At 31.9% G+C, this 17,205-nt stretch overlaps 1 protein-coding gene across 1 annotated transcript; it reads right to left on the reverse strand.

Annotated features, from left to right (window-relative positions):
- Positions 1–83: 83 nt before the first annotated feature.
- On the reverse strand, positions 84–16,324 carry LOC119837471. The gene is made up of 2 exons (XM_038363065.1): positions 15,651–16,324; positions 84–483 (listed from the first exon to the last, which is right to left on the reverse strand). Exons 1-2 carry the CDS (start codon positions 16,117–16,119, stop codon positions 431–433), a joined length of 522 nt encoding a protein of 173 aa, XP_038218993.1. The 5' UTR covers positions 16,120–16,324; the 3' UTR covers positions 84–430.
- Positions 16,325–17,205: the final 881 nt, after the last annotated feature.

A 17,205-nucleotide genomic window follows, 5' to 3' on the forward strand; every position in this document is an offset into this window, starting at 1 on the left:
ATGAACAAAATGACATTCTTTTTTCAATTATCCATTCGTATGTTCAACACGTTTATAGTCTTTATAGATAATAAATAAACATAATATTAAGTGCATTTATTTCATACAAAAAGACAAGTATCCCATAAAAAGGGTCTTTAAAAGGTCTAGGGCTCGAATGTTTTTTAAATAACGATTTATAATAACAACTTTATGTAGAGATCATTTGATAAAAACATTAACTAAATCATACAACTTCAAATTTCGTCCCCGTATGGGGTGTGGGCCTTATATTACAAATACATTGATCGCTCTAAAATTGCCAAAAGCCTCTGATAAAATTTAGTTATTTTTTAGTAAATTTTTCAACTATATTCTAAATTTATTTTTATACAAATCTTATTAAATATTTATATCTTTCTCTTAAATAATTTAGAGGTTTTATTTTCAACTAGTTCTCTTTGTCTGATGCCGGATCCGAGTGCTTCCGTAACGTCCAATAATCTGAAAGAAATAGAAATATAAATTATTATTATTTATCTTTGCTTTATTGCCATGGATAAATTTGATAAATTAACCTAGGTTACATTATCACAAATGGCGGTCTTATCGCTAAATAGCGCTTATAGCAATTTCTTCCAGACAACCCGTTGTACCGAGAGAAATTAATATGAGGGATGGGAAGTAGATAGGGAAAAGCAGCATTATTATCTAATATTACATAATTAAATAAAATCTATATCAAATTGACTCTATGAAATAAAATAAATATAATTATAATTAAATTGCTTTAATCAAATTGTAATATTATACAATTTTTATTATAAATAATAATGAATCTTTATTTTATTTAGGTTTTACATTATTGTAACAGTGGATTGTGGCTCAGGCCCTCTTGCTAGGTAAGGTGTTAAGAGGACCTGATCCTTCCCTAGGATACATATAATAATATTGTTGTAAGTAGAATGTAATTGAAATATAAATTGCATTAAGTGTTTTTTTAATAAATATCTTATAGATAATAAATAACAAATATATGTAAATCATATTATAATTTAAACTTGAAACCTTTTTATTACATTATTTTCATAATTCATTATTATTTCATTAATAATTATACAAATACAAACACATAACAGTTTCTAGTCAGACAGGTCAAACACACTCCTGCATCTAAAAGTCAATGGACTTTGAATTCTAGGATTCAGTTGTTGTATCGTGAACTTAAAATACCAATGTATTAAAATTAATTGCTGATCGGAACATTCGTGTGTCGTTAACAATAAAACTTAATGACCGATATTTCGGGGAAGCATACTTTAATTTTATGAATTTTTGTATTAAAAAAGCGTCTTATATAGACTAATTGCCGAAATTATTTTCAAAATTTATGATATCTAATGATGCTTCTAGGTATTAACCGCACAGATTTATTCGCGAATGTTCTAAGAACATTATTTGTACTTAACATAATATATAACATTTAAAAACATCACACACTACTAACTAATCCAGAATGTAATTTATAACCAAACAAGGTATTATATAATTTATAACCAAACAAAATAAATCCTACTAATCCTACTAATGTTATAAATGCGAAAGTTAGTAAGGATGTGTGTGTGTTTGTTGCTCTTTCACGCAAAAACTACTGAACCGATTGTAATGAAATTTGGTACGTAGACAGCTGGACAACTGGAATAACATATAGGCAACTTTTAGCCGGAAATTCCAACGGGATATAGACTTACGCGGGTGAAACCGCGGGGCGCACTAGTCTTTTTATATTTATATTATTTTCTAGTGTTGGGTTCGAATTTACACTCGAAATAAATCAAACTACCCTCAGCTCTATTGAAACAAAAACAACGCAACAAATGTCCATTATTTTTATGCAATTTCACATTGTTTTCCATTGGTATGAATTTAACCATCGTATATTCAACACACACGCCTGCGTACATGAAATACTAAGTGAAATATTACAATGTATTTCAATATTCGTACGTGTGAATCAGATATAAGCTGTGTATAAGATAAGATGTCAATCGGTAAGTATTTACATTGGAAAGTAAATCTTAAAGCCTTCGAGTTACGTTTTAAAATAGGTTTTGAAATTTTTATTAAACGCGCCTTTTGTAATATGAATACTGTTATATGAGACAAGAGATTTTGCGTAATATTGTTGTATTACTTCTATGAGCTCTTGAAGCAAACTCGATGGGAATACAATGGCCTCATTATATTAAAAAATATATGAAAGGATTTTTTTACAGCATAATAACGCAATAAGACTATATTTTTTATTTTACATACTTTTTTGTAATCAAGGGAAAAAGCTTTACTTAATAGAATAATTATTGCCACTATACCCGTAATGATAATATTTGAGATTCGAGTTCATGACTTTTCTTTTTTTTTGGTATTTTTATTTCTATAAAATTATTGTTGACCAATCGTTGGAAGTATCATATTACATATAATCCGTAACAATACGTTTACATTATCGCCTCATTTATACATATAATATATGTATGCACATATATTGAAAACATAAATAAAAGCTATATGCAAAAAATACATACAGTCAAATAAAAATGTCGAAACAAGTCAACGTTCGATTAATACTAAATCATTGCAGCTAACGTCACTTTTAATTAAAAAAAAAACCATCTAAGCGTCAGAAAGAGACGGCGATAGAACTTGTTTCGCGGCCCGTCTGACATATTGAAAAAAAAAAGAACAAAAAATAAGGTGTATTTATTGAACCCCGCTACCTGAGTTACGCGTTACTTTGTTGGTCGATTTTTATTTTTATTTTTAACAACGACAATGCTATATGTGGTTTTTTACTCTGTTACGGATGGTAAATATTGTAATACGTTCCTGGAAAGTTATGATTTGGCGCGCTTTTTTTTCGTTTTTTTTTTTGTTTCTCTTTTGTGTATATGGTAATCGCTTGAGTGCGGTGTAACTGAGATGGGTTTTAATTGTATGGGATTTTATGAAGTTATACACAGTATCTTAGACCGAAAAATAAATGGCATACTTTTATGAATGACTTGTCGAATATTTTTAATAAAAATACAACAAAGTTATTTCAAAGAAAAATAATACTGGCGCGACATTCTAAGAAAACTATTCAACAATTCTATACAAATTATATATTTATTAAATAATTTGTCTATTAATGAGTTAGTTTTGTAATATATATTTTTTCATTTGTACGACAATTGTAAATATTTCACCCATCCCACCTTGGCCGGCCAAGTAGAAAATTAATTGAAGCGGAGTACGTTCTCTTGGTACGATAGTCCAAGTTATCTATGTGTCGGTAATAACATCAAAATGAACACACCCATCATATATGACTGAGGAACAAACATTCATACATAAAAGTGACTTATATCAGTAGTATTTATTGTCTCATTGTTTTCAAGTAAAAATTCCTAAAAGAAACATTCCTCGAATCACAACATGATAAAATAGCTATTACAATTGGAGTAATCAATGTATTTCGTTGGAATCGAACCAGTAACCTTCTGAGAAATAATGCGGAGTTAGAGTTGATGTAACTGTCTGTTAATGATATCTTTGTAGAAATGACTGTATACTTTTTTTGGAATCAAAGATAAATTATGGATTTTATTTAAAGGTAGTTTATGTTCTATACATAAACTACCTAAACTATATGTATTAAAGGGATTATTATGTACGAAAAATAAAAATAAATGATAATTAAAATACCTATCTGTATGTTTATTCCGGCTAATATCATGACCGGTTACAATTATTCAAATACGAGACTTACTGGCGGATAGTTGACGGATTTAATTAACCGAGATTACTTTTAGTACCCAACTGCGACAGTAGGAAGGCGATGTTTTTAGAGAATATGTATTTATTTGTAGATATATGTTTATCCATTTTATGGTACACAGTTCGAAAAATATTTCACTAAAATCAAGTGAATTTTACCATAAAAATTACTTATTTAGACTTGAACCTTAATTCTTATCGTTATCTATAATTTTATGCTAATTAGTGCTTAATTTAATTAAATACGACTTTCCTTAACGTATCACTCGCGAGGTTTGTTAACCTCTATGAATATAAATCTCAAGAAATAACAGCTCATTTAAAGTTAAACATAATAAATGGCTGGAAATAGAATCTAGACTAGACTAGACTTGGTATTCCTGTTTCTAGACTTGTTGGGTCTAGTGATACATCGTGATTTTACGAAATGTCTTTTATTTAGTTTTATTTTCAAATATAAAAATAAGATGATTAATAAATTTTACATTTGACATCAAATTTTAATGGCAAAACGTTGTCATAGCACTCCCCTTTTCCTGGGGATAAAACACTTTAAATTAACAATTAACTAGCGATCCGCCCTGTCTTCGCCCGTAGTACTAATATAACCTATTACCTCAGGGATCACGAATAAGTCCAACAGTGAAAGAACGTTTTAAATTGGTACTGTCGTTCCTGAGATTAGCGCGATCAAACAAACTCTTCAGCATCATATTTTCAGTATAGATATAAAATACAAGGTTTAGTAACCAGCCCTTTCAATTACTTTGTATAATAATTTTATATTATTGACAGTTATACATACAGCTGTAACCCGCGGCGTCATTCGTGTGGTACTCGTAACAGTAGCCTTAGCACATAGATCCAGACTGTAACCTATCTCTGTACCAAATTTCATATACATACGATAGGATGTTATGAAAGACTGACAAACATCCATACATACATTCATATTTACAAACTTTCGCGTCCATAATATTAGGATTAATTATTATATAACACCTACTATATAGTATTATGTTATCTGTGGTTAAACTTACAATATGTCAAATAGCATTTTAATATCTTAAAGACATGAATAAGATAAATTATATAGTTTGATGATAATAAACATCGTACCATTCAAGGAATTTTAAGCTTTCTATAATATCTTGATTGTTTTCTTATAAATATTTATCAATCGAATAACTTATTGAACGTTATGGGAGCAGTGGCACGCACATATTTAAATAATTTGTTGCCAGAAGTCAAATTTCTTGATAATTTTTAGGGATACAGGCATGGCAGGTATTTAGCATATTTCAGTGGGACTAGATGCAATTAGGAATTCGATGATTATATCTGGAATAAATACAGGATTTCCAAGAATTGTTATAAAAAGACTAGCTGTGGCTCGCGGTATCACGCGCGTAAGTCCGTATCCCGTAAGTATATCGGGATAAAAAGGTAGTCATTAATTTCAGAACCTTCATTTAATATATACAATGGTTATTGAATACTAGCGGTCCGCCCCAGCGTCGCCGGTGGTACATGGCCTAAAGCCTTCCTCAATATATGGGCTATCTAAAATTGAAACAATTTTTCAAAACGGACCAGTAGTTCTTGAGATTAGTGCGTTCAAACAAACTCTGCAGCTATAATATTAGTATAGATATCACGGTACTACGAACTAAAAACAGAACAAATAAAAACACAGTAGGTACTCAATAAAAATCATGTCATAACTAGAAAAAAAAAACACGTTTTTTTACGAACCTAATTGAAAATGACGCATGACAAATTTAAATAATTAAAAATTGTAAACACCCGACTCTCGCTTGGCCGCGTCCGCGCGGATTCTTATTTAACAAGATTAAACTTTTTCCTTTTACCTGTGTCCAATTTTATGGTCCTTCGAGCCGGGTGTGGGATACGTTTCAACATTTAAATAAATAAATCACCGTTTAAGATATGTAAATTGCAATGCATTCGGCTGTGGTTTAATTTGGATTGGATCATATAGAATTAAGCTTTTTGGTACAGTGGTTATAATCGAGAGGAGCTGAGGTCCGGTTGCTGATGGTGGTTAATTCTACCTTTGGACATCTTAGCCTTACTTGACTGTAAAGATACGAAATCATTATTAACTATATTAATATTTTGAAGAGGAAACTTTTGGATTTTTGTATGTTTGTAACAAAAAACTACTTCTTAACTGAGTGACATAGACTTTGTAGTACGGGTGAACAGAAATTTATAACTTTGATGTGTGATTTACTTTAAAAAATACGTTATGAAAAATTTTATGAAACCTTCTCGGATATTATTAATTACAATAATATAACCAGGAAATAAACATGTCTTATGTAATAATACTCATAAACACTTACTAAGCTAGTAAACGTCAACCTAAAAAAAAAATTAAAAAAACCACACTCTAGAAGTATATTCTATACTCCAATATCCCATACATACAAACATGCGAAAAATTAGTGTTTCACAAACAAAGTCGCAAGATAGTGATGTATACGTTTGTTTACTAGGCACCGTTAAGGTGAACAACCCGTGTTTCTCGTATTTGGCCAGAGCATGTGTCGTATTATGCTAAGCAGATACCAAATGAATATTTTTAAATAACAATATTCGATATTTGAATATACAGATTATAAATAGTATTATTATTTAACCCCTTACACGTGTAATAAACAAACACTACCTTCTAGTGCCTTATGGTTTTTTTTTTTCAACAGTGACAAAAAGTTTTAATTCTTTAAAAATTATTTTTCCTAATATATGAACATTTGTTATAGCTCAGTTTATTAATAATATATTATTTCGTATATAAAGATCTCACGTTATATTTGTAAACCATAATGTCCTTAACTTAAATCAAATTAAACCATATAATGCCCTTAACTTAAATTAAGCCGATATTAATTGTAATTTTTTAGCATAATCTTGTTCAATTTACAAAACAATTATTACGTCTTCGGATTATATTTACCGAGTCGCTTTCTTCATGACAGTTTTTTTCTAAATTTCATCGAATAATTTTTGATTATGTTGACAATTCTAGTTTGGAAAACTGTCAGTGGAACAGTTTTCCGATACGATATGTTATCGCATGAAATAAGGAACTCCTTGTATAAAGTATAAACGCGGTCGGTCGTTGAACCGATTTTCCATACTCCATATTTGTGGTCTGTGGAAATGTTTAATTTTAGAATACCACCGTTTTGTATCAGAACAAACAGGCTCCTCTTATTCGAAATTCGAATATTTAAAAATATATTTTTGTAATCTGTGTAGAAATTAAACTTGAAATCATCATTCATTCATGTCATCAGGTCATTTTGCACCATAGATTGCTGCACCGTGCACGATACTAGCTTTAAGTGAATGACGAATTTAATTGTTAAATCTAATATCACTCATTCCTATTAAACTTGACAGACATTCACGCTTGACAGCCTGTCATATTATGTAGAGCGAAATGTCACGTTAGTCAGCGTCATGCCATTTAAAACAAAAGATTTAAAATTCGAATTACATTTATGTTCCATCCACACGGTACAATGCGTTCTAAACTTGACTAAAGCCCTCGTATACATCGTTCGGATGACATTGAATTTTCATTACAGTCCCTCCCTTGACAGCTTCTCATCAGTCATGAAATAATAGGCAGACCTGTCACCTATTCATCTATACAGCGAATGAGATACATTCAAGAGAAATCTTAGTATTCAAGAATTTGTAAAAGGCGGCCTAATAAATTGTGACAGTACTTAATAAATAAATAAGACGTCATACAAATCAATCAATGTGTCATGTACGATTACTAAATTGCACTAATAATTCACTCGAACATGCACATTAAGATTCTTGTCATTACCCAAGTTTTTTGGTGGCGTGAGATCATTCTTAAGCGTAAGCGCTTTCACGAAATTCGTTCCGTGTTCACTAAAATTGATTGAGGTCCCGCTAACATGGAACGCGTCGGAAATTTAAAATTCGAACACGTGAATTCTTTTGTTTTTAAACCGAGTGCGTAATTTCAGCAGCGTAAACACGAACACATTCGGTATTCAAAAATTCAGAATTAGAAATGAAATGTCCACTGCAACGTTTAAAATTGGCAATTGGCCAGCATTCCGATCTTCAATAATTTTAAAGCTTTCGCTGTCTATTCCAATTTCGAAAATTGAAGTCGAAATTATTGTAGGCCATCTACTGCTTCTCTTGTACAAACGCTTAGGAAAATTTAAAATAACGTAAACTCCATGAAGCGAAGAATTCTATCAGAACAACCAATGAGAGGAGAGCATTAGTATTCTCCCATAGGGTACGGTAGCCCGGCTTCCCACCGACACGCTCCTTGGTTCGTTTCGCTCGAAGGAACAACGGAATTTAAAAAAATTATTCTTTCGTAGACCTATTTTAAGTTGCCATGTCTGTTTCAAGGATATTCCGTGTAATAAATAACAAATGGACGTCGCTTTATTTTTATTCATATGTATGTTAAATGGTATTTCTGGTCTCTATCATGTACTTATATATGTATTCTTGTTACTTTTGGAGTATATATTGACTGGTCAAGTCAGTTGGTTCAAAAATTTTATCGTATTTTGAATTAATTTTGAATTTAAGTACATAATTAAATAGTTTTCGGTCGGAGGAAGCTTTTCCATTCATTCCTCTATCTTAAAATACGTCTCTTTCAAATAGTAAATAACGAGTGTAAAAGAAATAATATAAATTTTTAAATTTCATTATTAATTAAAACTCATGGACTTGAAATGGTCTTATCAATATTATTAATAAACAACAAAAAAAAAATCACTGACTCACAGGATTATATTACGTCGACTTTTATATCTCCCGACTACCGAACATAAAAACACTTGTATCTACAGCATTAAAAAGTGATAGGTCGTTGCTCTTAGATGGCATCATACCACCATAATTACGTGATAGAACATGTTAGCTTATGTATTGAAGTTGAAAGAAATTTCAAATTACCACACTACAAGATAGACGACAATATCTATACGAATATTATGAAGTAGTTTATGAATCTGTGACGTTGTAGGCTTAATCTCTGGATCTACTGAACCGATTTAAATAATTACTTGACCACTAGGAAGTCACGTTATATGTGAATGTCACAGGGTATTTTGGTTTTTACCAAAACCCGAGCGAAGCCGTATGAGCGGCTAGTATAATATACAATATAGTTGTACAATGGATACCACATAACAGTAATACTAATAAAATAAAAATACTAGGGGTATTGCTGTTGTTACAGCTGTTTGTATAGTAAAATTCAATATTGTTACTTGATTTATAATTAAGTATGAAAAGAAATAATAAATATACAGATCTACTTATTCAATCACACGGTTTCACTCATTCTCTAAAGTTAACGTGAAATTGTAATCCTAAGCATCCGAAAGTACTTACTATTGTTTAACAATTCAACATTAATTAAAGTTAAATCTAATTGTTTTATTAATTCATTATCAACCCGCCCTGACTTCGCACGGGTGCAAGTATGCACGTATTTTACATATAAACCTTCCTCTTGAATCAATCAATAAATCAATAAAAAAATTATCAAAATCTGTTGCGTAATTATAAAGATACATAAGACGGTGAAAAGCGACTGTTTTATACTATCTAGTGATGACTACCCGTCTCTCACGGCTAAGTCAAATCAGGAAAAATTAAAAAAGAGATATTAAAAAAAACATTGTACATTAAAATACTACATTCAATTCTATTGTTGTGGAGACGAGATGAAAGGATCGAGAAGCTTAACAAAGGAAATTAAATCTTTGAATCTTTCGATTGTCAGAAAATCATTTAAACTTGTAAGGTTTCGCATTGTGCGTATGCTCGTACAATTTTAACATATGTTTAACAATGGCATGTAATAATATAGTAGTATGGATTTTTCACAGCAGCCTGCATCTAGGAATGCTTCAAAGATGGTTAGGTAACGAAAGTAAGACGAAAATTAAAAAATCTTTGGCTCTCTTCTTAGAATATTAATGTTATTTTATAGAGCTATATTATTTGAACTATCCGGAAAAACTTGCGAATCCCTACTAATATAAATGAAAAGTAACTGTCTGTCTGTCTGTCTGTTTCTCTTTCACGCCTAAGCCACTGAACCATTTTTTTTGTAATTTGGTATGAAGGTAGAACTGAACTTGGGAAAGGACATAGGATAATTTTTATCGCGAAAAAAAATGGTAGAAGGCGAAAGAAATGGTAGAAGATAACCGAATTCCACGCGGGCGAAGCCGCGGGCGGAAAGCTAGTGGTTAATAAAGGTGAGATTTAGAGACGGTTTAATGTCTTGAAAAATGTACATTAGTCGGTAATTTTAGATTAAACCCATGTCTTTTGAGGTTTGCTATTCGTGCGGGTCATCGGTTCGATTTCGGACATGTCAGTACTTGCTGATGACATAACCTGTGACTCACGTGCGGAATCGAACCTGCTAATGACTCAGAACACACCATATTCGTTGAGGTATTTGAAAACAAAACGTTATTAAGGTAGGTATTTGTTACGCAATTCCTTGGTTGGATGTTTTTATTGTATTTTCAAATAGGTACAAATACTTAATGCTAACTGGTGTCTGTGTGTATATTTTTATTTTGCAGAGTCACATTAAAGTAGTAGGCTAGGTATATACATTTAAGGTACCTTATATAGATTTTTCTCATACAAATTTTCATCAGGACCTTTATAATATTCAAGTGGATCAGGGCCAAACTAACATTATACTGACCATTCATCATCATCATCATCATTATCATTAGATATGAAATTTATTTGTCTATCAAAAATAAATAAAAATCACCATTTTATGCGTGCGCAGTCGCATGCGCATCTTGTGTTACCAATTTAGCAATATATGTCAAGTAGGCACACCCACGGCGATGTCTGTTTGTTTGTTATCTTGTTTGTCGATAGTGTTTACTTAAATCATATTTGATATTAACAAGTGTGCCCTTAGGTTTTGCTGTAAACTTACAAATGATTATGTACCTACCTACTAGGCAGCCGTACCCGGGTTCAAAATTAACACAAAATGTAGAAGAAATTAGCCATTTGATAAAGTAGGTTTTTAAATGCTGTGTAGAAGTATATAGAATTAAAGATTAAAGATAAAAAGAATCCTACTAATATTATAAATGCGAAAGTTTGTAAGTGTGTGTGTTTGTTGCTCTTTCACGCAAAACTACCGAAAAACTACCGAACCGATTGCAATGAAATTTGGTACGTAGACAGCTGGACAAGTGGAATAACATATATTATACTTTTTATCCCGATATTCCTACGGGTACGTCCGTACCCGTAGGTGTAAACGACTTCTTTGCCGCGATTTTGTCTCACAGCCTCACACTCAACAGCCAGATATCATTAAAACTTATCAAAGACAATACAGCAATTTGATGACATTTTGTTTGGTTTTCTATAAAAAGCGTGTTTTTAGTTTTTCTAAACTATTATTTTTTTATCAGTCATATATCATGTCTTTTTGTAACTAGGATATGAAGGAGCGCTAGTGCATTTGACGTCGCGATGTCTAGATCATATTAAGGTCAGTAATATTGATAAGCTCTATAAATATTTGGTGCAAAGTAAATGCTTGCGAAGCTGATAACGCGTATGATAGGTAAATAAATAAAATGTTTGGAATTTCTATCCGACTGTGCTGGAAAGAGTGGTGGTGTGTTTTTTATTGTTTTATTTTTTCGATTTAAGCGTGAAGTGTGTCGATGGATTTTTTGTAATTTCGAGTAATTTTATTTAAGAATGAATTTGAATGTCATTCATCAATTATTAAGAAATAATGTAACGCGTTAGTTTGTTTTAACGCTCTAATCTCAGGAAATAAATGAAATTAAAAATTCGCAGTTTCTTCGACATTACTAACTATATCTATGTATTATATAATTGATACACTTTTTTATATTAATTAAACGTATATCTAATGTATACACCAACCATCTATCTCTCTACCTATTGTTTTTTTGTTTTGGTTGCCTGGAAGAGATGGTTCTGTAGCCATAAAGTCGCCTATTGCGCAATTCGTATTTTTATTCTGTACTTTGTATTATTTCATTTTGTGTACAATAAAGAGTCATTCATTCATTCATTATTTTTATTTACAATGAATTTTCTAGTATCCCTTAACAAAATCCTTGGAATAGTACAAGGGGTGCTATTAAGGCGTTTTAACCACTATCCTATGGTAATAGACCCATTAATAATATGTTCATAAGTACAAATATTTCAATAAAATTAATGGAAAAACGTGTATATTATACAGTTAGTTTAGTAATTAACACACTATAAAGCGACGTGTTAATTATAATATTTCATCAATTAAAATATTCTTCTCGATTTTTTAATTGCTTGTTTTATGTTATTTGCAAATAATAAGACTTTATATCGATTGTTTTATGTGTTAATTGTGATTTAACAATTGATAAAGATATGACGTACTTAATTAGGTAAATCTTTTATTAAACTTAGACATAATTTTACCATATTTCATACATTAATCAAAAAATGTGTATTGATAAACAATAAACAATATAACTTTTTCTAATTTATAAGATCATACCTTTTTATTTAGGTACCTATTGAACTTTAATTATCCACTTAAAAAATATCTTAATGTTTAACATTTTTATAATTTATTCCGTTTTGTATAGTACTTCAAATAACTTGGATATCTATCTCGTCAATATAATATACGAGCAGAAAGCAAAGTACATCTCACATCATATCAGCTCACGTGTTATTCTGGTACATAAACTACACCACTGGCAAGTATCATCAAAATCCGTTCAGTGGTTTTTCCGTGAAAGAGCAACAAACATTCATCTATCTATCCTCACAAACTTTCGTATAAGTAAGATAGGACATGTAAGATTATTAGGATATATTTCTATCTCACAGTACACCTTGGACAGTCAAAAAACACCATAGATAATTACGCCACGTTTCATCAAGGTCATTACCCCAATAAATCGGCCCCATCTCCTCAATGACATGGCATCATTCATCTCCGAATATAGCCTCTATATCAACGCGTTAAGGTTCACGAAAACGCAGATGTTAGATGACGTCACAGGTGACTGAACCCGATTGGACCATGGATTGAATTACAATTACAAAATTGGATTAAATCGACTTCCTATCGATGTGAGGAAACGAAAATTATTTGTGACACTAACATCATTGTTGATTGACTAGCTCCTGCCCGCGACGTGGCTTGCAATATAAAACGTGTCTCGGCCCGCATGAAGTTATATTATTTATATTACCCGGATAAAAAGCCAATGTGTCAGTCCAGGACATATATGAACAAGGTAATGACAATCGAAAGGGATTCCGTTTAGCGTGAAAATGTATAGTAGGGGATATTTTTCCATACTAATATTATAAAGCTGAAGAGCTTGTTTGTTTGTTTGAGCGCACTAATCTCAGGAACTATTGATCCGATTTGAAAAATTCATTCAGTGTTAGATATTGAGGAAGGCTATAAGCTATATATGTACCACGCGCAAACCGGGGCGGACCGCTAGTTATGACAATAAAAGTACTTAAAGAGCTGTTTTAGAAAAAATTTGATATGAATACGATACTTAATTGTACAGAGTACTAAGTTACGTTTAACAATTACGAATTGATTATTTAATTAATATAATGTCCTATTGTTAATCATATTATAGATATAATTATGAGTAGATAATTTCGCTATCAAATGGTTGTTGCATATATATAAATACCCATCTAAAACTTAGTTAAATATAAATAAGATACATACTTACATACATTTTAAATGAAAAATAGAAGCTGAATACTACAGATGCAGATAATAAATTAACTAGCTTTTGCCCGCGGACCCGCACGCGCTATATTTGGAGTAGTTGAAAAGATGTTATACATATAAATCTTCCTCTTGAACCACTCTATCTATTAAAACCCCATCAAAATACGTTTCGTAGTTTTAAAGAGTTAAGCATAGGGACATACATACAGAGAAAGCGACTTTTCTTTATACTATGATGTAGTGATACATAAATAATATCCTCTATACACAAATTTTAGGGCTGTACTCACATAAATCTCTATTTATTAATACGACTATCCTAGTCACATTTAATAGTACAGCAAAAAAGATGGAAGTGTCAAACACTAAGCCTTAGAATCCGGGTTTCAACCGTATTAAATCAATCACAGTTGGCAACCGGATGTGGAAAGTCCTCTTAAGTTCCAAACGATAAATTGAAGAGATAAAAGATATAGAAATACAGTTAGTTTAAAAGTAGTGCTAATTTTCTTACGTAAAACCTAATAGTGAAATTACTAAGTCAGTACGAAGTACACAAAATTTTATTGTAATTTCGATTTTATGGGAATATAACTTCAAAAAAGATTAGCTTTTCAACTAAATTTGATTTTCGTTCGGTGTTATTAAACAGAAAAAAATTCAAGAAAACCTCACGTATCTATCAAGAAAATTCTTTATTAGGTATTTCGCTGGGTTATTTATGTAGGGGGCATTTATATAGGTAGGCTAGTAATCGAATGTCTGGCCATCTTGTCAAAAACCCTTCCAAAAAAACTAATATTACAGTTTCTCACAATACTGCGAACTATGTATTTTATATATATTAATATTACAAAGCTGAAGAGTTGTTTGTTTGAACGCACTTATCTCACGAACTACTGGTCCGATTTGAAAAATTCGTTCAGTGGCTATATATGTACCACGGGCGAAACCGGGGCGGCCCGCTAGTACACTATATAGATAGTAAGTAGTATAATATACAATTCAAATAAATTCAGCTTCTTAAACGTGAATGTACCTTATAGAATTCTTCACATAATTCTCATTAGATAATTTTTATCTATAGTTCCCTTTAGTAGAATTCATTTAACAACATTCATATGGTTATCCGTAAGATGCAATGAACTTAGACCCGCGAGACAGTCGATTGTCTTTATGATAATGGTGACTTGCGTTACTTATTACGGGCTTGTTTTAAATGCATCCCATTCTGTTGGAGCTGCACGCGATTATATGCCCTATTGCAATGGTATACTAAATAGTATTTCATATATGCTGGTATAAGATAGGTCTATAAAAATCGTTAGCATGTTACACAGTTTTAACTCAATTAATCTACGATTTGATTCGATTATGAAAATAATATAATTTACGAGCTGCGTGTTGTTTATTTTATATATTTGAGAAATAATTATTATAATGTTTTTGTCTTGTAAACTTATGGTTTTTGAAACATATATACTAAAAAAGATTTTAATTTAAGGCATCATATTGCAGTTACATTTCGTATTGATTGACCATGAACTTAAAAGGTACTTCTTAGTATCTATATAAATATGACATACAAATCTATAGACATTTGTATAGATGTATGGAACGACATACGTAAAAAAAGTATTTAAAGTAAAAAGCAGGTGTAATTTACAATTTTGTAACCTACATTGAATAAGGAAATAACACACTGCCATAAATATTAACCGGTTTTTAGGTAAATGTCGATTTTTATATGATGTACCTACACCTTATTGGAGATACATAAATATTAATGTATTGCAAATATTTCTCATAGCTAAATACTTTTTTTTGTTTGCCGATTACGTAATCGCTCGTAAAAAAACATGTATTTAGTATTAATTCTTTGTTTCAATTAAAATGCAACAATATACAATTATAATCACATATTTTTTTATCTATTAGGTAATGTATCAAACAAAGAACTGTATGATATGTTAAATATGCAGTTTCATATTTTAGATATTGCTAAAAAACTAACCTGTCATTTGCAGCTGTCTCCTAGACGCTGGGGTTTTAGGCGTTCGCGGAGTCCTAGACGCTTTAGGCGTCCTAGGAGTTCTGGGTGTCCTTGGTGAGCTGCCCGCACTGCTGCGCCTCGAAGGTGATCCCAGCCGTATATCCGTATTGTCCACACAAGCTAGCGCCTCCACACCAGTCCTTGGGCTACCATTTTCTTTACTATCTCCACTGAATTTCACTGGTGAATCTAATTTCGTCGGATTGTACGCACACTCAGTCTCAATGTCGAAGTTAAACCTCCGTATGAAGCGCTTCCTATCCCTGGCGTACTGTTCCGCCATCAAACGGCGCGTTTCATCCCTATCCGGAGCTCCAAATAAACATTTACAGCTGCCGCGTCTCCTTCTAGGCGTATTCGTGTTTCTCAAAGCCATCCCTGCTGCTATTTCCAACCTCCTTTGCTTCGGTGTTCGTCCGTTAGCAGCCATGCTTGAACGTCAGGTGAGCTCCGACTGGTTCAGAGAAACATCTGACTAATAATCTCCCGAGAGAAAACAGCTGTCAGGTAGAAGGGGAGCGCGGGGGCGGCGAGAGCACCTGGCTAGCAAAACCGCGCCAAACCTAACCTAAAAGCCGGCGTGGCGTGCGCGCGTTCTTGCCGACCGAGTACGACTGACGCTTGGTTTCCCGCGCATCGCGGCGTGCGCCGATTTTGGCAGTCACTTGGCGCGCAAACCCTCGAAACAACAATAGTCCCAAGGACGCTTTTTGTACGTCTCGGGATACAGGTGTACTTCTTAAAGGGGCGTCGTAAACTCAATGACATCGTAAAAGTTAGTGACTTATTATTAGATAAAAGGTATGTCACGTTGTTATCAGGTGGATGGTGATAAACGTTACATAATTTGTTTCGGCCGAATTTGGACGGGTTATATTGTTTTATACGTTATAAAACAATTTATTTCCTTATCTAGGTTATTGACATTGAAATATTTGAGAAGGGCTTGAGATTGTAATAGAACAGAACTTAACATATTAAATAATAATTAATAACAGTTCCACAAGAAAACATCGTAGTAAGTAGGTATCGTATTGTAAAAATATTATGTACCTGCTAATCTACAGAAGTACAGATCATATAACCGATGTAAAATAGTTTTAATTTTTGCCCGTTGTATTACAAATATCTTGTCCATACCTACCTGCCTTGTTTCATTAATTCAAAGTTAGTTCATGACATCATATTATGATATAAACAATTTAAATCGCTGGGTGTTGGTAAACACTAAAAATAAATGAAAAATTCACGAAACAACATTCCTTATAACAATTTGGAAATTACTATTCTCCGACAAGAACTAAATTCTTAGAAAAAAAACAGATATTCAAATATTATGTACCTAAATAAAACGCTTAGTTAGCTTTTTACAATATTATATAGCTTTTTACAATTAGACAAAAAATTTTATCCTGTTTGTCGGCTCGTGTCAAAAATGTGATCGGTAAAACTATTGAGTCGATTTAAAGGATTTTTAGTATCAAAAAAAGGGGGTTAGAGTTTAGACTACTTTTAT

The sequence above is a fragment of the Zerene cesonia genome, chromosome 27 (assembly GCF_012273895.1).
Source record: "Zerene cesonia ecotype Mississippi chromosome 27, Zerene_cesonia_1.1, whole genome shotgun sequence".
Taxonomy (NCBI): Eukaryota; Metazoa; Arthropoda; class Insecta; order Lepidoptera; family Pieridae; genus Zerene; species Zerene cesonia.